Source organism: Lonchura striata, chromosome 26, assembly GCF_050655825.1.
Source record: "Lonchura striata isolate lonStrDom1 chromosome 26, ASM5065582v1, whole genome shotgun sequence".
Classification (NCBI taxonomy): domain Eukaryota; kingdom Metazoa; phylum Chordata; class Aves; order Passeriformes; family Estrildidae; genus Lonchura; species Lonchura striata.
This window is the reverse complement of record NC_140728.1, coordinates 1,341,842-1,364,074: the sequence shown is the minus strand read 5'-3', so window position 1 is coordinate 1,364,074 and position 22,233 is coordinate 1,341,842. Positions and strand designations below refer to the sequence as shown.

General features: G+C 52.4%; 1 protein-coding gene across 4 annotated transcripts in view; it reads left to right on the top strand.

The window, feature by feature from the left end:
• The window catches only part of RAP1A (RAP1A, member of RAS oncogene family), a 29,071-nt gene extending 15,514 nt beyond the window's left edge, over window positions 1–13,557 (top strand). For 3 of the 4 annotated variants that reach the window (XM_021539493.3, XM_085561064.1, XM_085561065.1), the window contains exons 3-9: window positions 2,037–2,120; window positions 5,089–5,157; window positions 5,887–5,943; window positions 6,820–6,960; window positions 9,168–9,311; window positions 11,588–11,703; window positions 12,833–13,557. In XM_021539493.3, the coding sequence (XP_021395168.1) occupies window positions 2,064–2,120; window positions 5,089–5,157; window positions 5,887–5,943; window positions 6,820–6,960; window positions 9,168–9,311; window positions 11,588–11,674 (555 nt within the window). In that variant the 5' untranslated portion in view covers window positions 2,037–2,063 and the 3' untranslated portion in view covers window positions 11,675–11,703; window positions 12,833–13,557. Of the gene's footprint in view, window positions 1–1,626; window positions 1,954–2,036; window positions 2,121–5,088; window positions 5,158–5,886; window positions 5,944–6,819; window positions 6,961–9,167; window positions 9,312–11,587; window positions 11,704–12,832 lie in introns of those variants that run through there. The other variant, XM_085561066.1, reaches the window with a different exon arrangement.
• Window positions 13,558–22,233: the final 8,676 nt, after the last annotated feature.

Here is a 22,233-nt window from a genome sequence, read left to right as displayed (position 1 = left end):
GGTTTCCTGTTGCACCTGAAAAAAAAAAATCAGCAAATACTGTAGAGAAGAAATGAGAAGTTAGTCTTGTGCTGCTCCCAGCTTAAACTTTCCCACAACTATTTTCTACTATAAATAAGTGAAATAGTTCACAGCTAAATTTAACCCTTAGCTTGATTGCTTTCTGAGTTTTCTTTGGTGGAATTGACTGTGAGACTGTAGGGAAATGAAGAAAAACTGGATCAATAAATTGCATTTATGCTTTATAAAAGATGCATCAGCTTTTAGTTTCTAGGGGTTATCAAAGGGAAAATAATGAAGTGGAATTCCCCTCTCTTTCTCATTCAAAATCATGATTTTTTGAAAGAAAGGAAGTGAATGTTACTTCTCAGGGAAATGATCAAGCAGAAGAGCTCCCAGTTCCCAGAATTTAGCCAGGGTTGTTGTCAATGTCCTAGAGTGCACAGACATTGCCTGCTCTGCTTTTAGACAGTTTCTGGAAAACCCCTTTCTGTTTGACTTGATTTCACAACTTGCAGCTAGGCAGCTGCAGCTCACGTGGGCTTCAAGAGTTGAAGAAAAACCTCCTCCAGGTGCTTAAACTGATGGGCTCACTGGTTTCTTGAGCCTTGCTCCCTCTCCAAGGCTGGGGTGAGGGAAGGGCAGCTGGGCTCTGTGACTGCAGAGCCTCAGCACAGGCAAGTCCTTTATTTCTGTTATTCTGGCTTAAAAGTTAGTGTAAAGTCATGCTAAACTGAGCCCAGAGATTTGTGTCTCTCTGCGGCGGCACATGGGGTTTTTGAGTTTTGTTTAACCCATACTTGGGTGATGTTCAGCCCCTGGCACAGGCTGTGGGGATGTTTGGGGAGGGTCCCAGCTCCCTGTTGGTCCCAGTTCAGCTCAGACCAGTGGTGGGTGAGCAGGAGCACATGGGGTTCCTCTTGACTCTGGCATCTTCCCTTGGGAGTCCAAATGACAGAAGAGAACCTGCCCTGTTGAATGATGACATAAACTTGAGGCACAGATTGTCAGGGAGTTGTCCACATTGCACAGCTGAACATACAGCCCCTGTTCTTCACAGGCTCCTGAAGCATTTCTGTACCAAACTCCTCGGAAGACGTTTTTGTTTTCAAAGGCTGTGGCCAGGGAACCCAGAAAAGCTGTGGCAGGTCCGTCTGGAAGGCCGGGGAGCCCAGAAAAGCTGTGGCAGGTCCGTCTGGAAGGCGGGGAGCCCAGAAAAGCTGTGGCAGGTCCGTCTGGAAGGCCGGGGAGCCCAGAAAAGCTGTGGCAGGTCCGTCTGGAAGGCCGGGGAGCCCAGAAAAGCTGTGGCAGGTCCGTCTGGAAGGCGGGGAGCCCAGAAAAGCTGTGGCAGGTCCGTCTGGAAGGCCGGGGAGCCGGGGAGGCTGCCCTTACTTGGGAAGGAAGCGCGTCCCTGCGGAAGGGATCGGGGCTGAGCTCATTGTTTGCTGCAGCGGGACAGCCCCGCCTGCTCTCTGTAAACACCCTGCCAGTGTTTATCACCGCCTTTGTCATATGCCTTATTTGTCAGGGAATCTCGGGGAGAAGGAGAAGTTTGCTGCTGCTGCGTAGCGACTTGAGGGAATTGCAAGATTTCCATAAAAAGGCAGAGCCTGTGCCGGGCAGAGCAGAGCGCTCTGCCTTGGCAGCCGCGCGCCGGGCCTGACCTTTTCCAGAGAGAAAACACTGACCTAAATCCCTCCCTGCTGGGGGTGGAGGGGAGAAGGAAACCTCTTGACTTGCTTCTTTCTGATCTAATTTTCTTGCCCCGTGCTCTGGTTTGTGCCGTGAAATGCTGAGGAAGCAGAGGCCGGGCGGTGGCAGCTCCGGTGCCCGGCACAGCCGCTGTGTTTGTCCCCTGCTGTGTCCATCCTCTTCCTCCGGGCACTGCCAGGACCAGCTTTGGCCATTTCCTCTGCGCTGGGCTCCTGGGCTCCTCTCAGCCGGAGTGCTCAGGTGGAGAACGAGCCCAGCGCTGTCGGGAGGGTGGGTCACAGTGCCAGCTCTGTGTTTACCTGCTGCCCTTTCTCTGCCCGCAGGTCGTGGCTCTCTGAACACACCGCACCATGCGTGAGTACAAGCTGGTGGTGCTCGGTTCAGGAGGCGTGGGCAAGTCTGCTCTGGTGAGTTTGGGGAGCAGCCCGGAGCCCGTGCCCGGCCCTGCGGCTGCCTGGCTGGCTGCACGCCGCTGCTCTGGGGAGCTTGTGGGACCTCTCGTGTGTGCCAGGACCCCACGTAGCCACTGGGACACGCTGAGGAGGCGTGCCGTGGTTTAGCAGAGGTGATTAATTGCTGGTAATTAGCGTGTCACGTCCCTTCCCGCTGGAGCGCCCCGTTACACACGGATGAATATCTGTGAGTGGGAAAAGCCCAGCCAGCAGTGGCACAGCAGAGCTGTGGCTGGAATCAATCACAGAACTGGGGTTCAGCCCTGCACACCTCAGGGGCTGTGGGTTTCCATCCTGGGTGAGCAGCCAGACCCAGAACAGCGGCCCTGAGCATCATCTGCAGCCCCTGCAGAGGGAGGAGCAGGCTGATGGCACTTTGCACTCCTGAAGTGCTTGTCTTGTTCCTGAGGAGAGGCTTACACAGCAGAGTTGATAGCGAAGCACTGTGAGAGAGACTTGTGTCACCCATTTATCACTCACCAGTCAAGCAGCTCTCCCCAGCAGAGAGGCAAAGAACTGGTCAAGTGTGAGTTATCTACAACAAGGAACTGCAGTGTTCCTTGTCACAGGCATGATAACGCCTGAGCAGCCTTTCACGTCCTGCCTCATTGTTTATTCTGCTGGTACAGCCAGGTAATAATCCTGGTAAATCACCTGCAGAGTCCCAGTGAACAGCAGCAGAGATTATTCACTTGTATATCAAATTTGATGCACTTTCAGCAATCCCGTCCTAATCACTACAAGGTGTTTACAAGGTGTAATTGTTTTACAAGTTCTGTTCTTCCACAGCAATGTAAGCAATCTGTATTACTTTTTCCACCAGCACGTCCCTGATTATCTTAATTTTCTTATGTAACACTGCAAGACTCACTAGGTGAAATGGGGCACTTAGTAGTATGCTGTAAATAAAAATTACTCAGCATCTGACATACTTGAATTTCCTTCTCTGTGATGTGAAGTCTTGAGTCAGCACCATCCCCGACCTTTTTAACAGCTGAAATGCAAATACTCAAATAGTCTGGTAAACGAAAGTTAAATTCCTTTTGACAGGCTGGGTGCTAAGTCAGCATATTTGGTAATTCATATGCAGCAATAATGTTTCTAGGAACACACAGTAATTGCCAATTAGCAGCTAGGAGTGGATAATATTTAGCTTTCAGAGTCTGTGTACTTATTTACAGGCATTAGCAAGGAGAGGTTACAAGGTGGGGTTTAAAATACTATGGGGGTCACTTTAAATGTCATTCTTCCAACTGTACAAACTGACCTGTGCAACAAAGAGCCTGGTGTTCGTTTCCAGCTCTGTTTGCACTCGGGTGCAGATGACAATATGGGGTTGTTTTACTGCAGATCCTCCTTGTTTTAACTCCTCTGTGCCAGCACAGTGCTGATGGTGCTTCTGGGAACAGTGGTGGAGTAGCAGAAAACCTTCACAGTTATAAAGCCACAGTTGTTTAGCAACTTTTGTTTCCTGTACAGCAGTTTAATCCCATTTCTGAGGCTAAAACTCTCCTGGAGTGGCAGTGGGTGACATAATTTACAAGGGTGCCCAGTGGTGCAAAGCCTTACAGAGAACTGGAAAATAAAGCTAAGCTGCACTACCCAAACAGAGAGAAACTTCTAGAAGTCTTGGATCTGCACAGAAGCCACCAGCACCCCCAGATTTGTAGCTTCTCCCCTGGGCTTTCCTTTCACCTATAACAAATGAAGTCCACCAGAGCTCAGGAGTGTTACAGGTCAGATTGTCACACTCGGGGCTGCTTTAGAGCCCCCAGGAATAGGGCACAGATGTGCCAGTGCTCTGGGAGCCTCTGGCACTGAGCTGCCTTCTCTGGCCTCCGTGGGAGCAGCTGTGCCAGCCTGACCCTGCTGAAAGGCACAGGAGCCATGTGAGGCACAGCCTGACCCAGCTCTGGCTGCTGGGGCCCTGTGATCCACCTCCAGGGCTCTGAGACCTGTTCCTCACACTGCACCGCTGCTCAGTGCGAGCAGAAAACACTGGAGAAGCAGAGACTTCATTCATTGGAGTGTAGGATGCTTATTTAGTGATACAGAACGATTTTGAAATGAGGTAGTTGTGACTTCTCAGACTTTCCTCACAAGTTTGCAGAATTTGTGTATAAAACCTGTGAAAGGTTCAGTGGGCAAAAGATACTTGGTGTGTAGAATTAAGTGCTGGGACCTCAGCTCTCAGTCTCACAAACGAACACCACCTTGTTTTACAAATACCAGCAACTCTTCAGACCCTCCTGCACTGCTTCCCTGCAGATCACTGCAGGTGAGGAGGAAAAAGGAGCTTTGCCTCCCAGAGGAGGAGGAAAACAGTCCTGGCAGAAGGCAGGGCACTCACCGGGCTGTCAGGGATGTGCCAGCTGGGAGTCAGGGCTGGAGCAGGTTTGCTGTGAGTGCAGGGAAGGAAACCTGCCCTGTGCATGGGTGAGGGCTCCTCAGTGCCTGCAGCCCCTCCAGGCTGCACTGCTGCCCTGCACTGCTGCCCTGCACCGCTGCTCTGCGCTGGCCCGGGCAGCTCTGTGCTGAGTTCCACTGAAATGTGCATTTCCCACCGTGCACAGGTTGTCTGTGCTGCTGCTGAAATCTCAACGCCTCCGTATTTGGTGATTTTTATCCTGAAGTCACAGGCAGTGGAGTAAAGGCACTTTTGAGGGTATCTCTTTTCTGAGACAAACCAGCAAACAGTTGTCGTGCAAAAAAGTATTGAAAGCATGCTTGAATAACGTGATTTTAACAGAAAACCGACAAATTTTATTTCCAAAATTGAAATTTTATGTCATTTTCTCTGGTCCCCACTATTGACTTTTAACAGCAGCTTTAGTGTTGTTACTTTTTGCTGAAGTGCTTCTTGGTGAATGTTTCTGGTTGTGTTCAGCTCACTTGGGATTTCTGTTCTTCCCTTCCTCCCCAGACTGTACAGTTCGTTCAGGGAATTTTTGTGGAAAAATATGACCCAACAATAGAAGATTCATACAGAAAGGTAAAGCACCGTGGTTTTTATCTCTTTCCCCGTCTGCAGGGAACACAGAATCCTGGGGGCTGCTGTGGGTGCAGGGTGTGAGCTGTTACGTAACCCCAGGCACAGAGCTGCTTTCTTCCCTGCCCGATGGCAAGTGAGCCTTTGTTCCACGGATTAGCAGAAATGTCACCAAATGAAAGGCACCAAAACATGCACTAAAAACTTGTGACATTTGTGCCTCTGATAATTAAATTAAATTAAATTGTGGTATGAGTTCTGTTGTAAAATTTACTTGACTTTCCTGGAATTACCCTCGTTAGATCCAAGACATTTCTCAGTGAATGGAAGATTTGCAGAGTCTCACTGTGAGGACCCTGAAATATTTTGCATTTTCTTCTCTTCCTTATTCCCTTCTCTCCGGGCAGCAAAGAAAAATTAAAGTTTGAAGGTGCTTTGGTTTGTAAGAGTGGATTAAGCCAAGATGTTTCCAATCTCACTTAAGTTGAGATGTTTACAGTGAGCTGCTCATTTAAGCCTTGCTAATGAAGGGAGCCGTGGAGCATGTGAGCTGACCCAAATTCTGGCGTGGGGCAGAATTAATCCTCTGACAGCAGAGCTGCTCAGCCCTGGGAAGGGCAGGTGCTGCTCTGCTGAGAGCCCTTTGTGCAGAGCTCCAGGCTGGGCTGACATCCCTCTTGCCTGGCCCTCTGCAGACAATTCACTCAGCCTTTTGTTCCCCTTTCTCCCCAGCAAGTGGAAGTAGACTGTCAGCAGTGTATGCTGGAGATCCTCGACACAGCAGGGACAGTAAGTGGCATTTCTTTATTAATTGCTGTGCAGTTCCTCCTTAAGAGTGGTGATCCTGCCCAGGCAGAGGCAATCAATTACATGAAGGATTTTGTTCAATAAGCAGACCTGGTGAGGTGAGTGCCAGTGGCCTGGTGAGCTCTGTGCCCAGCTGGTGCCCCAGTGCTGGGACACAGAGGCAGTGTGCTCTGGGAGGATTTTAAACAGGAGCTTTGCAAGCAGCCAGCGTGCAAGGGCAGTGCCAGGCAGTGCCAGGCACAGGGCTGCTCCCCAGCAGGTGCCACGGCCGTGTGGCACCTCTGTCCTCGGCAGACCTGGCCCTGGCACCTCCCTGGCACTGCCCTGCTGCCGGGGAGGCTCCTGCTGTCCCCCCCAGTGTCACCTGCAGCTGGCACGGCCCTGGCCCCAAACAAACAAACCCCGAGGGGCTGGCAGCACACCCCAGGCACCTGCTGCCCCCTGCAAGCTGCTTTGATTGAGGAAGCGCTGGAAATTCCCACCAGCAGGGACAGGAATTGTTGCTGTGTGGGTCTGGAAAGAGTCCTGGCCCTGCTGGGACAGAGGCAGCTCCAAGCTGGCATTGTCCAGCCTGCTCTGGCATTTCAGTCTGTCTCAGAGATGGTTTATTGCTGCTCTTCATCTTTTCCCCCTTTTCTCAAGAAGCCCTTTATTAAGGGGTAAAAACACCAAAGGGAAAGAGAGTGTTAATGCCTTTATTCAATTTCCATGCTTCAGTGGGTTTCTGTGAGGGGTAAATATGTAAATCCTTGCTGCATGGCACTGCATTCTCGTCTCCAGTACAATAAAGGTATTCCTTTGGAACTGTTCATTAGCTGCATTCCCCAGCTAATTGCTGTAAAAACCGTTTGCTTGCAGGAGCAATTCACAGCCATGAGGGATCTGTACATGAAGAACGGGCAGGGGTTTGCACTAGTATATTCTATAACAGCACAGTCCACGTTTAACGACCTGCAGGACCTGCGGGAACAGATCCTACGGGTCAAGGACACTGAAGATGTGAGTAGAACATGTTGGGGTTTACTTCTGCCAATGGTGAAGAAGCTTTGCTCCCAAAACCACTACGGCCTGTATGTTTGCATACAAAGCTTCTTTCAAATATCCTTGGGCAGTGTTGAGTAAGTTTTCAGAGCCTTGTAGTTTTCAGTGGTGTTGTTTGAGGCACAGCACCTGCTAAGGGGCATCACAAAATCAGATTTTCCCATGTCCTGGAAGCCACAGTCTTTTGCAATGCTGGGAGTTGATTGAAGGCAACATTACTTAGCTTTTTTCCTTTAAACTCCTTTCCAGGCTTCGCATTTTCCTCTTTCTCTGTGCTTTATTTCCCTCAGAGTTAGGCAGGAATATCAGTGAGGATGTTCTCCGTAGCTCTGGAGCCTGGCAGGGTTCCTGCAGAGCTGTGAAGGGGCAGTGGAAGCCCAAAGCTGGGGCGTTGCAGGGCTCAGCTGGGAATTCTCTGCAGCCCTGGAGCAGCTGCTGAGCACTCAGCAGAACCTGTCACCCACAGCTCACACAGTGGCAGGAACAGAACCACTGAGGGCCTGGCAGAGTCCTGGCTGGGGGTTTTGGTTGTTCAGAGCCCTTTTGAAAGGAAGGACGGACAGCTGTGGGGAGTTTGGTGTGTGGCACAAGATGGGTGAGGGTGGCTGTGCCCCTGGGTCGTGGTCTGGGCTGCTTCTCTGGCCCTGGGCTCTCCTTGCTTGAACAAGCTGAGCTTCTGTTTCTGCAGAGCTGCTTTTCCCTGGGGCAGGGATTGCTGCGGGGTGAATCTGTCACACTGCAATACCAAATAACTCACACAAGCAGGCTGGATGTAAAAGGAAAGAAAAGGAACCCAAAAAGGCAAATGTAATTTCTGACTCCACCATATATGCAATAGTAAAAGTGGCAGTGGACTGGGGGTGAAACTGCCACCTCTCCAACCACACTGGTCAAACCAACAGCCCATCAGTTCTCTGCTCCCACAGAGAAGAATGTAAAACAATCACTATTTACATGAACAGTGTGTGGGAAAGCTCAGCTGAAGTATGTAAATATCAGGAGGCTCAGGAACTTTCAGGAGAACTTTAAAACTCAAAAGAGCAGGGTGCCATAAATCCCTGCTGGCAGGACCCTGTGCTGGAGCTCACAGGGGAATTCTGCCCTAAGCTGGGCAGGTTCATCCCTCAGCAGACCCTGCTGCTGTCCTTGGCTTCAGGAGCTGACTGAAAGTTAAAATGCATTCATTTGCTTTGTGTGTTACCTGTTGAACTGGGCTTGAGAACCTTTTGAACGTTTAAGCTGCATTTTGCTGGGTTAGGAAATGTGCTCCTTTCTGTCTTTCATACCAGAATGTGTCTAAAGTCCCAGTACATAAATCATGACATTATCTGTATCTGGAAGAGTTTAAATTCCAATCTTGTACACCTGACAGTAAATTATCAAAGGTAGTTGCTCACCAAATTCCATTTTTGGGTAAACCATTAATACCTTCTGCAATAATCTTACACAGTTTCATGTCTTTCAAACCTGTACTGCTTACTCATCTCAGGATCACTTTTTGCCCTATTATTTCACATTTTCATACACTTTGGTTTTTTGCTGAACACGTTCATAACACATTTTCATGTTTCAGTATGAGAAATCTTCTCTTAACTGCCTAGAAAACTGTAAAGAGCAGGATATTTACAGCTCTATCTAAGCTGATTGAGTCGTAAATATCCTGTAGATCTGATTTCAAATGAGCGTTTTTTGCATTTGCTTCATCTGTACTGTGACTTCAGGTTCCTGATGTAATAAGGAAAATTTATGTCTCAAAAATAAAAATATGATCATTCTCTAATGGGTATGGCTGGGAGTTTTAAAGAGAAAAAATAATCTTGAGTGTAGTTGTGTCAGGAGGAGACCACAAATATTAACACTGAAGTAGATTAAAAACACACAGTGCATTGTAAATTACCAAATGAAGCGAGCAGTGATTTCCCACTGGAGAGGAGCAGAGCCACTTCATCATTGCCTCCTGATTTTTTTGGGTTTCATAGTTCACACTGCATTTCCCAGGCTGCATTTCCCACATTGCATTTTTCACCCTGCATTTCCCACATTGCATTTTTCACCCTGCATTTCCCAGGCTGCATTTCCTCCTCCCCAGTCTGAGAGCCAGAGCAGCACAGAGCTGTCTGAAGATGAACTTGCTGATGGATCTTGCTCTGCTTGCTCCTCTGCAGGTTCCCATGATTCTGGTTGGCAATAAATGCGACCTGGAGGAAGAGCGAGTCGTGGGCAAGGAGCAGGGGCAGAACTTAGCACGCCAGTGGTGTAACTGTGCCTTTCTAGAATCGTCTGCAAAGTCGAAAATCAACGTAAACGAGGTCAGTGCTCCTGCTCCGTGTTCCCAGTGTGGGGTGGGAGGTCAGTGCTCCTGCTCCGTGGTCCCAGCGTGGGGTGGGAGGTCAGTGCTCCTGCTCCGTGGTCCCAGCGTGGAGGTGCCACCAAAGTAGTGCCTGTGTGTGAGCTGGGGTCCGGGGTGGCCTGGAGCCCAGCCTGGGGAAGGCTGCAGCGTGTGCAGGCGCTCTGTCTGCTCTGAGCTGTGCTCCCCTGTCTCTGCAGGGCAGGGTGCCTTCCCAGGTGCTGTTTCTGCAGCCCCTCCCAGGGGCCGTGAACAGCAGAGGGTCCTGAGCTGGATCTTAGCTTAGACAAACCTTATCTGGAGAGAGTGTTGTGTCACAGTAACTGCTGCCCTGCCAGATGTGGGTGATGCCCCTTGTGCTCCTTGTCTGGTGTGCTGTTTCTGCTGCTTCGGAAGCATTTGCATTTCTGGCTGCAGATGCCTCATCACAGCCCCCTGCGAGCCCCCAGCTTGTAAAACCGTGCCCAAACCCAGGTCTGAGCAGTGCCCCGAGTGTAAATGAGCCCCCCTTTGCTCTGGGGTGCCTCCTCCTGCTGCCCGGGGCCGTGCTTGGCCTGGGGGAGCTCTGCTCAGTCAGGCACCAGGTTTTGTTCTGTGCTGGGAGTTATCTGCCCGTGCCAGAGGCACAAAGGCTCAGGTGACCCCGAGCAGCAGGGCTGGGCTGGTGCCAGCAGATAAGTGGGCCCGTTTTGGGGTGTGTGATAAGCAGAGCAGCAGGGTCCTGGCTGGCCAGGCTGCTCTGGCAGCAGCAGGATGGGGAAGGCAGGGAGCCCCAGCCCCGGGCTGCAGCTCCTGTGGCTGGCCTCAGCCTGGCTGCAGGATTTGTGTGTCTGGGCTGCAGGGACAGCAGGCTGGGCAGGGAGCAGGAGCAGCCCAGGTGCCCAGGGAGTGTGGCAGGGCCGGGCTGTGCCTCTCCACGCTGTGGGTGCACACTGACCCTCCTCGGGCACAGGGACAGGGGGCACAGCCTGGCATCCCCCTCCTCCCTCTCCTGGGAACCCTGCTCTCCCTTCTCCGGGGGCTGCAGCCTCCAGGCAGCTCACAGCACAGGCAGCAATGTGCTTAAATGGAGAATGAGTCTCTGCTTTCCGTGTGATCTCCATGCTCTGGCTTCCTGCCAGCTGGTATTTCCTACCTGTGAAAAGCGCAAAAGCTGAGGGAATCAGAGAGACACCCTGAATGAAGCAGCTCAGTGCACTGGGAGTCTGTCCTGCTGGCCCCTGGGCTGGGCAAGCTTTTGCATTCTTTTGGGTTTATTCTTGCTTTCTCGCTGCTTTTGGAGTTTCTAAATTTGTTAAAATCTGGGTAAAGAGCGATAAATTCCTACATGCATTTGCTGAAAGTGAATGAAACCTTTCAGATCAGAAGCTTTTAATGCAGAGTGAATCAGGTGACCTTCTGGTGCCCTCTGGGATGCTTTTGCAGCACACTGAGGCTTTTTAGGGATGGTGGCATTCCTGAAACCTTGTTGCAGATGGCTGTACTCACAGTCAGTGCTAGCACCTAAATAATCTAATTTATGAGAAAGGAAAATCTTAACTTTCAGTTGTTACAGTGTGTTATGAACTGTTTCTTTGTCTTCTGAATTTCTTTGGAATCAACAAGAATTTGTGAGCTGTCAGCCACTCCAGGAAGGGGAAAAAATAAACAAGGACAAGGGTGGAGCCCTCTGAAGGTTGAAATATTTCTCCTCAATGCTGTGACCCAGCTCCAAGCATTTTTGCAAAGCTCATTTTGCTATAAATGGGTTGAGTCTTGCTGGGAAAACAACTCCCAGCAGCAGCACTGAAAAAGCTCTGCAGCTGGAGGAGGCCCTTGGGGTCCCTGCTGGAAATGTGGAGCTCAGGGCAGGAGTGGCAGGGCCAGCCAGGGGACAGGGGTGTCCTGGGCTGCTGGGGCAGAGGATATTGTGCCTGCCTTAAAAACCCTTTGTTAATTCCGAGTTTTCTCCCACTTTTTCAAAGCAAGGGAACTGTTGCCATTTCAGTGCCCTACTCTTCTGAAGGCTTTGGTGGTGATAAACTGAGTTTCCAGCTCCCTTACATTCTGCACACTGATGGGACCTTTGGGTTTCTTCTTCCATAAGCAGCTGCTTGAGAAACTTTTAATAAATTCAAGCAGTTTAATTGAATTTACATAACTGCAGCCACAAAGAGTTGTCAGCTCCTCAGCCTGCTTCAGTTTTGGCAGCTTGTGTTTTATCACTTGGATTTTTCAGCTTGTGTTTTTCATTTGCAGATCTTTTATGACCTGGTCAGACAGATAAATAGAAAAACACCAGTGGAAAAGAAGAAGCCTAAGAAGAAATCCTGTCTGCTGCTTTAGAGTCCCATCATGCAGCAGCTCTGAGCCAGGTAAGAGGTGCCTGAACCCTCCTGGGCCAGGTGAGCAGAGCAGCTCCTGACAGAGCCCCTTCCTCTGCTCCTCCTGGAGTGTGCCTGTGCCAGGAACATTCTTCTCTCTCAGGATTTTTCACAGAGGAGCACAGAGGGAAGAATGATAAAACAATTTCTATTTCTGCTCCTTGTTTTCCTATGTGGAATGTGTTGGAGTATTGTTTACATCCCCTTTAAATAGTATATGAATGTATTATAGCATAGTTATAATAAAGAAATCATTCAGCCTTCTGAGCTGGAGTCAGACACCAGCATTTCTGCCCACCAAATTCACCTACATTTCCAATAATGTGACTGAGCAGGAACTTCTGACTCCTCTGGGTGCCTGTGACAGTGAGCTCTGAGCCACCAGGGCTGGCCTGTGCCTCCCTTCCAGCCTTGATAAATGTGGGTGTTACCTCTGCCACTGCTGGCACCTCTGGGGACAATGGCTTTGGATGGGACAAGGGCTTCAGTGGCACAGAAATAAAAGGCTGCCCACCATAAAAAAACCCAACTCAAAACAAACATAAAAACCCAAACCCAAGCAAAAAGCACACCAGGACTGGACACAGCTATAAATAATCCTGTGTGCCTTGGCAGGGAGCTCTGTGTGCTCACAGCTGTTCTCCCATGCTCCTGGGAGGAACCAGCAGCTCTGCAGCTCCAGGTTTGGGACACAAAGTCCCCTTTTGGGGCAGGGGAGGGCACGGGTGCTGGCCCAGCTCTGCTGCTATCGGGCACTGCAGCAGCCTGGCCGTTGTCTGACTGCTCTGGCCCTGATAACACAGGGAGCTGCACTGCCCAGAGCTGCTTCTGCAGCCAGGAGCAGCCCTGAGTGCTGGGAAACATGAGCTAAGCATGAGCTAAACGTGAATAAACGTGAGCTAAACGTGATTAAACGTGAGCTAAATGTGAGCTAACATGAGCTAAACGTGAATAAACGTGAGCTAAACGTGATTAAACATGAGCTAAATGTGATTAAACGTGATTAAACCTGAGTCCTCTGCTGCCCTGAGCACGGGCCATTGGCTCCCAGGCCTTGATGGCACCAGCAGAGCAAGAAATGTCCCTCCCTCCTCTTTATTTCTGTTTTCTTTTACTGCAGATTGCAGGAATGAAGAACTGTTGCCTACATGGAAAGTGCCAGCATTCCCAACTTCCAAACCTTCTGGAAATGAGTCACATATCGGAAGAAGCTTCTCCTGTTTTTTATATACTGCGGGAAGAATTGAGATCTTAAAACTGGTTTGCACACGGTCCCTGGAAAAAGCAGTCGCTCTGTGTATATCTCTTGGAAATTTAAGCCAATATTCCTCCTCCTTTGCAATAGCAATTAACAGATGTGAAAATAAATATAATTGACTCTAGCATATGATTATCCCAAGGAGCATGGATGCATTTCAGATGTTAGAGATTGCTACTATAATTAAAATTCATATTGACCATTTTATCATAATTTCTCCCCATTGAGCACTAAAAATGTTCCACCGTTATATTTTATATCTATAACTATAGATATATATTATCCAAAATTTCCCTTTGAACTCACTGCAACAAATAACTTTTTGAGTCATTGACTTCATTTTATATTTAAAAGTTACGGAATATCATTATTTTCATTCTGCCATTGTATTCTAATTAAAAATGTTTGTGCATAATGCTTTGGAAAAATGGGTCTTTTATAGGAAAAAAACTGGGATAACTGATTTCTATGGCTTTAAAAGCAAAAATATATAATATACTAAACCAACTCTAATATTGCTTCTTGTGTTTTACTGTCACAGATTAAATTACAGCTTTTATGAATGATTAAATTTTAGTACATTTTCATTTTTGTTTCTGTGTTTTTGTTACCGTTTCCAGCCTTTGGGTTTGCTGCATGTTCTGGGAGTTCCTCTCCCATCCTGGAGGATCAGGGGCTTTGCTGAGGTGCCCCCACCCCGTGCTGTGTTTAATGCAGCCCTGCAAGGACAGCAGCAGCTCCTGTGTTTTCTCTTGCCTTTAAAGATTGGATTGCTGCAGGTATTTCCCCTGCTCAGTGACTGCTGTGCACAAGTTTGGTTTCATTCCAAGCTCTGCCCTGGAGGATGATCCCTGGCTCAATCCCAGTTTGGCTGGTGGTCCCTGCTCACTGAAGGGTTTCTCTGTTTCATTTTGGGTTTGTTCTTGTGTTTCTGTAACCCCTGTGGTTGATGAAGTTCCAAGGAGGGGGAGCCTCCCGTGGCAGGTGAGAGCCCCCAGCCCTCCTGGGACCCGCAGGAGCCCCAGGGCTGCCCTTCCTCCCCCGAGGAGGGGGAGCAGAGATGGGAAATGGGAAATGGGAAATGGGAAATGGGAAATGGGAAATGGGAAATGTGACTGGAGTGAGGGAGCTCGGCACAGGCTGGGCCTGTGTTCCATGGAGACAGGAGAGGAGTTCCTGCACCGCTGCAGGGCTCACTGCAAACCAGGGCAGCCGTTTCTGCAGACAGGTTTTTCTAAACTGTTCCTGATGCAGCTGCTGAACTACAGAGAGCCCAGTGTCTACTGAGCCCAAACTGGATGCAACATCTGGGAGATGTGACAACATCTGCCTCCTGACGAGCACCAGGACAGACAGCTGCTTCAGCTGCTGCTCTTCAAGGACCTCTGGGCCTCCTTTTCCAGGAGGAGCAGAAGCACGGCGTTGGCAGGTTGGTTATCTCCAGGAAATGTAAAAAGATTTTGGCAATAAAGTCATTTCAATGGACGTGGTGACACTGGACGCCACTTGTGTAAAGTGGGGCGCAGAGCGAGCGGGACTGGGGTGCAGTGGGGCTGGGGAGGGTGGGGATGAAGGTGAGGATGAGGAAGGTGGGGATGAAGGTGAGGATGGGGGGGAGGATGAGGATGAGGGTGAGGATGAGGATGAGGATGAGGGTGAGGGTGAGGATGGGGATGAGGATGAGGATGAGGATGAGGATAGGGATGAGGATGAGGATGAGGATGGGGATGAGGATAGGGATGAGGATGAGGATGAGGATGAGGGTGAGGATGGGGATGAGGGTGAGGGTGAGGATGAGGATGAGGATGAGGATGAGGATGAGGATGAGGATGAGGGCCGGCAGCGCTCCCGAGCCCGGCTGCCGCTAGATGGGAGTGTGGGAGAGGCGCAGGGCTGGGAAGGCTGCGCTGCCGTCGCTCTCATTCGGGATGTTTGCAGCCTTCCCACCCCTCGCCTCTCCCCTCCGCCTCCAACAAGGCGCTCCTTTTCTCACTGGATTAAAAAAAATAAAGAAGTTCTTTAATGGATTTTAGCACAATAGCTGCAGTTCTGCCCTGGGACAGCTTGAGCCGTGTCAGACAGAAATGTCCTGAAGCACTTGATGTTAATGTCTCTGTGGGTTAAAATCGACTTCAGTGCTGAATGTCCTAAAGAAATGGGAAAATAAAAACCTCCCAGAAGCCCCAGGCTTCTGCTTTTGACCAGAACCCAGCCGAGCACAGCAGCATTTTTCAGAGAGGAAAGGGGCACATTTAAAATTTCCCCGGAGCCCCTGGAGCCACCCAGCTCCTGTGTGAGCACAAATTCCCCCAGGGACAGTCCCGGCCACCTCTGCAAGCGTGCTGCTCTCACACTCCCAGCCTGTGTCCGTCTGTCTGTCTGATTGCAGTGTTTCCCAAAGCTTATTCGAAGTCACGTTTTCCCCGGTGTGGGTTGGATGAAATGATCCCACACGTCCTGCCCCACGGGAAGCTTTAATTGCAGTTGTGATGTTGACCCAAACAGGTGACTCAAATCCAGGTTTGTTCTGCTGCCTCTGAGCTGCATTCCTGCCTGATGTGGGAGGTCCTGCATCCCGCAGCCACCAGAGGAACTTGAAAATTCCTGTTAAATTCACCATTAACCTTTGCAAAATCACCACAACTGATGAATGTTTCCTTTATTTTGCCAGGACCAGGCACTGAGGAATGAAATTGGATTTCCCAGGGCCCAGGTGCCACTTGGTAAATAAGCAGCATGTGCTAGCCCTCCTGGCCGGGCTGAGCATCCTTCCCTCCCTCCTGGCCGGGCTGAGCATCCTTCCCTCCCTCCTGGCCGGGCTGAGCATCCTTCCCTCCCTCCTGGCTGGGGCAGGGACCTGGCACTGCTTTCCCACAGCAGCTGCTCAGTGCTCTGGCTTTCAGCCACAGCTCTCTTTCCTCCTGGGAGGAAACTCCCCAGATTTGGAGACAAACCCTGAGCAGGAGGAGGGAGAGGAGCAGGAGCAGGGGGACCAACAGCGCTGGTCTCTGCCAGAAGGACCCCGAGCAGAGCAGCAGCCCCAGGCGAGTCCTGTGCCCCATGGCGTGCTCCCTCAGCCTGCCCTTTTCCCTGCAGGGTTTCACACAGAATTCCAGCTCCTTGCAGCAGTTTTGGGGCAGCTGAGTGGAAGGGAGCAGTGTTGCAGCTCCGCTGCCCCTTCCTTCCCAGGCTGTTCCAAATCCTGGGATAAGCTGCCTCCAGCTCCCTTGCACCCCGGCTCTCCCTGGCCGTGGTTACGTGGCTCTGGCATTCTGAGGGCTGCAGACATCCTACTCCTACACAGTTTGCATTTAGCCCTGGAAATAAGAAGTGTCAAGCTGCTGTGTCAGTTCAGCTTAAATTCATGGGAGAAATCATTTGATTTGAAGCAGTTTATGTGATTAAATATGACTGCACAGGAGCCCCTGCAGGATAATCCTGTAGGAGAAGTGATGTTTGAAGTGAGGGAGGCCCGACAGCCCCGGGTTGATCTGCAGGAGCAGGGTGGAGCAGAGGGCAGGGGGATGCAGCAGAGCTGCAGCTGCAGCACCACCGCAGCCACCGCAGCAGAGCAGGAACGGAGCAGCCCCAAAACCCTGTGAGGGGCACCCGGGGCACGGGGGGCCTTGGCAGCGCTGGGGCACAGCTGGACTCGGTCTCCGAGGGCTTTTCCAGCCTCGGTGATCCTGAGGGGAGCCAGCACTTCCACACCTGCGGGTTTCTGCCCTGCCCCTGCCCCTGGGGCAGCTCAGCCGTCAGCCAGGGCAGGAGCACCGAAATTTGGCAGCGCCTGGCAGGGCTGGGAGGGGTCTGGAGGGTCCCCAGCCCCCGATTCCCTGGATTCGGAGGGGTGGGAGGTGGTCTCTGCCCCCCATCAGCCTGGCTGATGCTGCAGCTCCTGCAGGGCTCTCCCAGCTCATCCCATGCTCCGGGATGCTCTGCTGCCCCACAGCCCCAGATCCTGCTCCTGGCCCATTTTCGGGGCTGGGCAGGGCAAGGCGGGCTCGGAGCTTTCGCTGTCATTAAGCTGAACAAGAGACCCAGTTAAATCTCGGCTGCTCTCGCTCTGCCTCAGCGAACACAAAGAGGAGAAAAGGCCCGAGCCAGACAATTAAAACGAGCAATAAAACTGCACGGAGAGATCCGTGGAATGATTTTTCCTTGACACGCTCGCCCCCAACAAGTGCCACATGTCCTGTGTATAAATAGCAGCTGCCCAGACTTGCTTAATCATCCCATTGTTGCTTTATAATATTAATTAAACATTCCTCTGGGATTGTTTGCATCCTAATTAAGCAGGGGAGCTTACAAAAGACAGTGAAGGAACCAAACAAGTGCGTGCTGGGGGTGCAATTTTGCTAAACCGTGTGCAACTGTTTTTAAAAAATCTAGTGAAAATCACAGGGCTGCGGTTAAAAGCATCTTTAGAGGCACCAGAGCCGGGGCATCGATTAGCAGTGCCAGAGTATTGATTAGCAGTGCCAGGGCATTGATTAGCAGTGCCGGGGTATTGATTAGCAGTGCCGGGGTATTGATTAGCAGTCCCAGGGCATTGATTAGCAGTGCCAGGGCATCGATTAGCAGTGCCGGGGCATTGATTAGCAGTGCCAGGGCATTGATTAGCAGTGCCAGGGCATTGATTAGCAGTCCCGGGGCATTGATTAGCAGTCCCAGGGCATTGATTAGCAGTGCCAGGGGACCCAGAGCGGCTCCGGGTGTTTGCTGAGGGATGCTCGGGGGCTCTGGGGGGATGAGCATCCCCCAGCAGCGCAGGACCCCCGGCTGTCAAAGGGACAATTAATTAATCCGGGGATGAGGGAGACGAGGACCCGGCAGCTGGGCCCGGGCACCGCTGCCCCCAGCCAGGGCTCCCCAAGATCCCCGCACGGGTGACGATATCGCACCCGAGGGTCCCCAGGTGGTCCCTGCGGGGCCCCCCCGTCCTCCCTGCCTCCCTCCCCGAGCCGGGCAGACTCCAGCACTTTGTTCCCGGCTAGACTCATGCACCCTGCAGGGATGTGCTGCGAATTACTTCCCAAATTACGTGAGTAATTAAAATCAATGAGAGGGTATCCTGTTAAATAACGTAATTAGATGAGCGCAGGGCTGGTTTTGTTCTCCTGCCTGGAGACAGCTTTTAACTCTTTCCCTCCTGGCTCTTCCCGGCAGGGCAGGCAGGGCTCCCCCGGGTCACGCTGGAGGTTTTCCCAGGAAAAGCCTCCAGCTGCTTCCCCCAGAGCTTCCTCCCGAGCAGGGCTGTCCTTCCCCATCCCTGCTGCGTGGGACCCTGGCCGTGCCCCAGGGGCCACAGGCACCTGAACCCCAGTGAGCACGGAACTGCCTCCGGCCCTGGTAACGGAGAGCCAGCAGAGAACTGGCCCTGAGCTGTGCACGGGGGCTCCACACGCGGCATGGGAACGATCCGGGGTGCAGAGGAGCCGCCCGAGCCCTCCTGCAGGCCCAGGGGCTGCCCTGATTCCAGAGGAATCCGAATGGCCGAGGGGCCCAAGGGCTGAGAGCTGTTCCCTGTTCTGGCAGGGCAGGGGGAGCCTCAGCCCACTCAGATACACGTGGAGAGCTCCTGGGTGCTCTGGGAGGAGCAGAGGCACTGTGCCACCGTGCCACTGTGCCACTGTGCCACCGTGCCATTGTCCCATTGACCCACTGTCCCATTGTCCATTGTCCATTGTTCCATTGTCCCATTGTCCCATTGTCCCATTGTCCCATTGTCCCACTGTCCCATTGTCCATTGTCCATTGTTCCATTGTCCCATTGTCCCATTGTCCCATTGTCCCATTGTCCCATTGTCACATTGTCACATTGTCACATTGTCCCATTGCCCATTGCCCATTGCCCATTGTCCCATTGTCCATTGTCCATTGTCCATTGTCCCATGTCCCATGTCTCATGTCCCATGCCCCATTGTCCCATTGTCCCATTGTCCATTGTCCATTGTCCCATTGTCCCATTGTCCCATTGTCCATTGCCCATTGCCCATTGTCACATTGTCCCATTGCCCATTGCCCATTGCCCATTGTCCCATTGTCCCATTGTCACATTGTCCCATTGCCCATTGTCCCATTGTCCCATTGTCCCATTGTCCCATTGTCCCATTGTCCATTGCCCATTGTCCCATTGTCCCATTGTCCCATTGCCCATTGCCCATTGTCCCATTGTCCCATTGTCCCATTGCCCATTGCCCATTGTCCCATTGTCCCATTGCCCATTGCCCATTGCCCATTGCCTATTGCCCATTGCCCATTGCCCATTGTCCCATTGTCCCATTGCCCATTGCCCATTGCCCATTGTCCCATTGTCCCATTGTCCATTGTCCCATTGTCCCATTGTCCCATTGCCCATTGCCCATTGCCCATTGTCCCATTGTCCCATTGTCCCATTGTCCCACCATCCCACCGTCCCACTGTCCCCTTGTCCCCTTGTCCCCTTGTCCCCTTGTCTCCCTGTCCCCTGTCCCCGTGTCCCTGCCCAGCCTGGCCTGGCAGTGCCAGCCCCCGGGGCAGCCCCAGCGGCTCTGGGTGCCGGTGCCCGGCCCCAGCCCTGCCGGGGGAATTCCTGCCCCGTGTCCCGTGGAACGCTGCTCCCGTGCCGGTCACAGCCCTGCCGGGGGAATTCCTGCCCCGTGTCCCGTGGAACGCTGCTCCCGTGCCGGTCACAGCCGTGGCTGCCCTTCCTCTGCCCTGCAGGAGCCCGGCAGCCCCCTCGAGCCCCTCGCTGGCAGAAGCTGGGCAGTGGCTCTGGAATCAAGGCTGCTCATTAGGGGCACATTGGGAGCCTCCTGGAGCCAGCTGGCCGGGAGGGCAGGGACCGGGCTCCAGGACAGCTCTGGAAAAGCCCCGATTAGCCTAAGAGCCAAATCCTCTCTGCCCATTAGGCCACCTGGGCCGTGCCCGTGCCAGGGCCGTGCCCACCCAGCCCGGCTGCACTGCCCAGGATTCCCAGCAAGGAGATTCCCAGGGATCCCAGCAAACCAGCTGCCCCAGCCTCTGCTCGAATTCCTGCCCCGAGCTCGGATCAGCCACTGCTGGCAGCCCTGCAGACACGGCCAGGCCTCCTCACTGTCACTCTGCTAATTAGCTGTGTTTCACACTTAATAACGGAGAACAGTTCCGTGGCAGTTTTATGGAGAAAAAACAAGAGGAGCAAAAGCCATTATAATTTCAGGAAAAGTCCCTGGAGAAGTGAAATGGTAATTCACAAATCCAGCTCTGATCTATTAGCAGATCCTGCTCTGGAGACTAAATTAGGGAGGATGATTGGCTTGGGTGATACTCTTCATTATTTGAATGTCTATAAAGAATAGTTATTAAATACATTTTCTTTTAAGAACTTTGAGATGCAGCCACATTTCCTCGCTATTTCCAAGCGTCTGAAGCCTAGACCACACTGCATTTGTCACTGCAAACACCCTGGAAAATCCTATTTTAATGCAAAACATCTTTTGAAGACACGCTTAGCAGGCAGAGAGAACAGCAACACGTTTGAAACCACGCTGGGCTTTGAAACCACGCTGGGGGCTTGGTCAGTGGAACGTGCAGAGGGGGATGTGAGCCTCTGGAGAGGAGCTCCCAGGGGCAGGGATGGGCTCACAGGGCAGGGATGGGCTCACAGGGCAGGGATGGGCTCAGAGGGCAGGGATGGGCTCACAGGGCAGGGATGGGCTCAGAGGGCAGGGATGGGCTCAGAGGGCAGGGATGGGCTCACAGGGCAGGGATGGGCTCACAGGGCAGAGATGGGCTCACAGGGCAGGGATGGGCTCACAGGGCAGGGATGGGCTCACAGGGCAGGGATGGGCTCACAGGGGCAAGGTAGAAATGCCCACCTCTCCTGGGCAATCCCCACCCAGCAGCGCTCCTATCCCCTGGGGCTCAGCCTCTGGTGCCAGTGGGCATGGCTGGTATGTGCCCCAGTGTTACTTTATTCTTTTAAAAGTTTTAAAGTTCCTTTCAATGTTTTCTATACCTTCTGACAATGTTTACATATTTCTACTGGAGTTCTCACGCACGGTTCGTGTAAATAATGATTGTTTTGCATTCTTCTCTGTGGGAGGAGAAAATTAATAAACTGTTGGTTCGAGCAGTGTGGTTGTGACAATTCCACCCTCCAATCCACTGTCTCTTTCAGAATTCTGTATATTACAAGGTCAGAAATAAAACTTCCTTCTACTCTTGAATCTGTGAGTTCTTTCGTGTCGCAGTGGGACAGCCCGGGGCTGAGGCCAGGCTGCTGCAGGAAAAGCTGCTCCTCTCTGGAGAACTCCTTCTCTTTGCTGACCCTCTGGAAAGGAGCAGGGAGGTAACAACCAGGAGAGGAAAACAAAACGCTTTACCAGCAGCCGTTCAGCACTGAGGAACCAGAGCTGCTCGGGTTCCTGCAGCGGGGCTCAGCTGCCCGCTCCTCTCCTTGTATGGGCACAAGCAGCGCCTGCCCTGGGCCTATATTTAATTTGCAGAGGAGAAAAAGAATTCTGCCTGCACGCCTCCCTGCCTCGGGCAGCCACAACAGGAGTGGAGCTGGAGTTTGACAAAGGAAGAATCCCCTGCTCGGTGTTTAACAAAGGAAGAATCCCCTGCTCGGTGTTTAATGAAAAAGAACCCCCTGCTCGCACAGCAGCCAGGGCAGCAGGTCTGGCAGCACACGGGGCTGGGCAGTGGCAGTGCCAGGCTCTGCACAGCTGGGCACTCCCCTGGCACCTCTGGGGCTGTGCTCTGGCAGCAGCTTCTCCCCAGAGCCCTGTCCCCTGTCCCTCTGTCCCCTGTCCCTCTGTCCCCTGTCCCCTGTTCCCCTGTCCCTGTCCCTCTGTCCCCCTGTCCCTGTCCCCCTGTCCCTGTCCCTCTGTACCCCTGTCCCTGTCCCCCTGTCCCCTGTCCCCCTGTCCCCCTGTCCCCCTGTCCCCTGTCCCCTGTCCCCCTGTCCCCTGTCCCCTTTCCCCCTGTCCCCCTGTCCCCTGTCCCCCTGTCCCCCTGTCCCCCTGTCCCCTGTCCCCTGTCCCCCTGTCCCCTGTCCCCTTTCCCCCTGTCCCCTGTCCCCCTGTCCCCCTGTCCCCTGTCCCCCTGTCCCCCTGTCCCTCTGTCCCCTCTCCCCCTGTCCCCCTGTCCCCTGTCCCCTTTCCCCCTGTCCCCTGTCTCCCTGTCCCCCTGTCCCCCTGTCCCCTGTCCCCTGTCCCCTGTCCCCCTGTCCCCTGTCCCCCTGTCTCCCTGTCCCCCTGTCCCCTGTCCCCTGTCCCCTGTCCCCGTCCCTGCTGG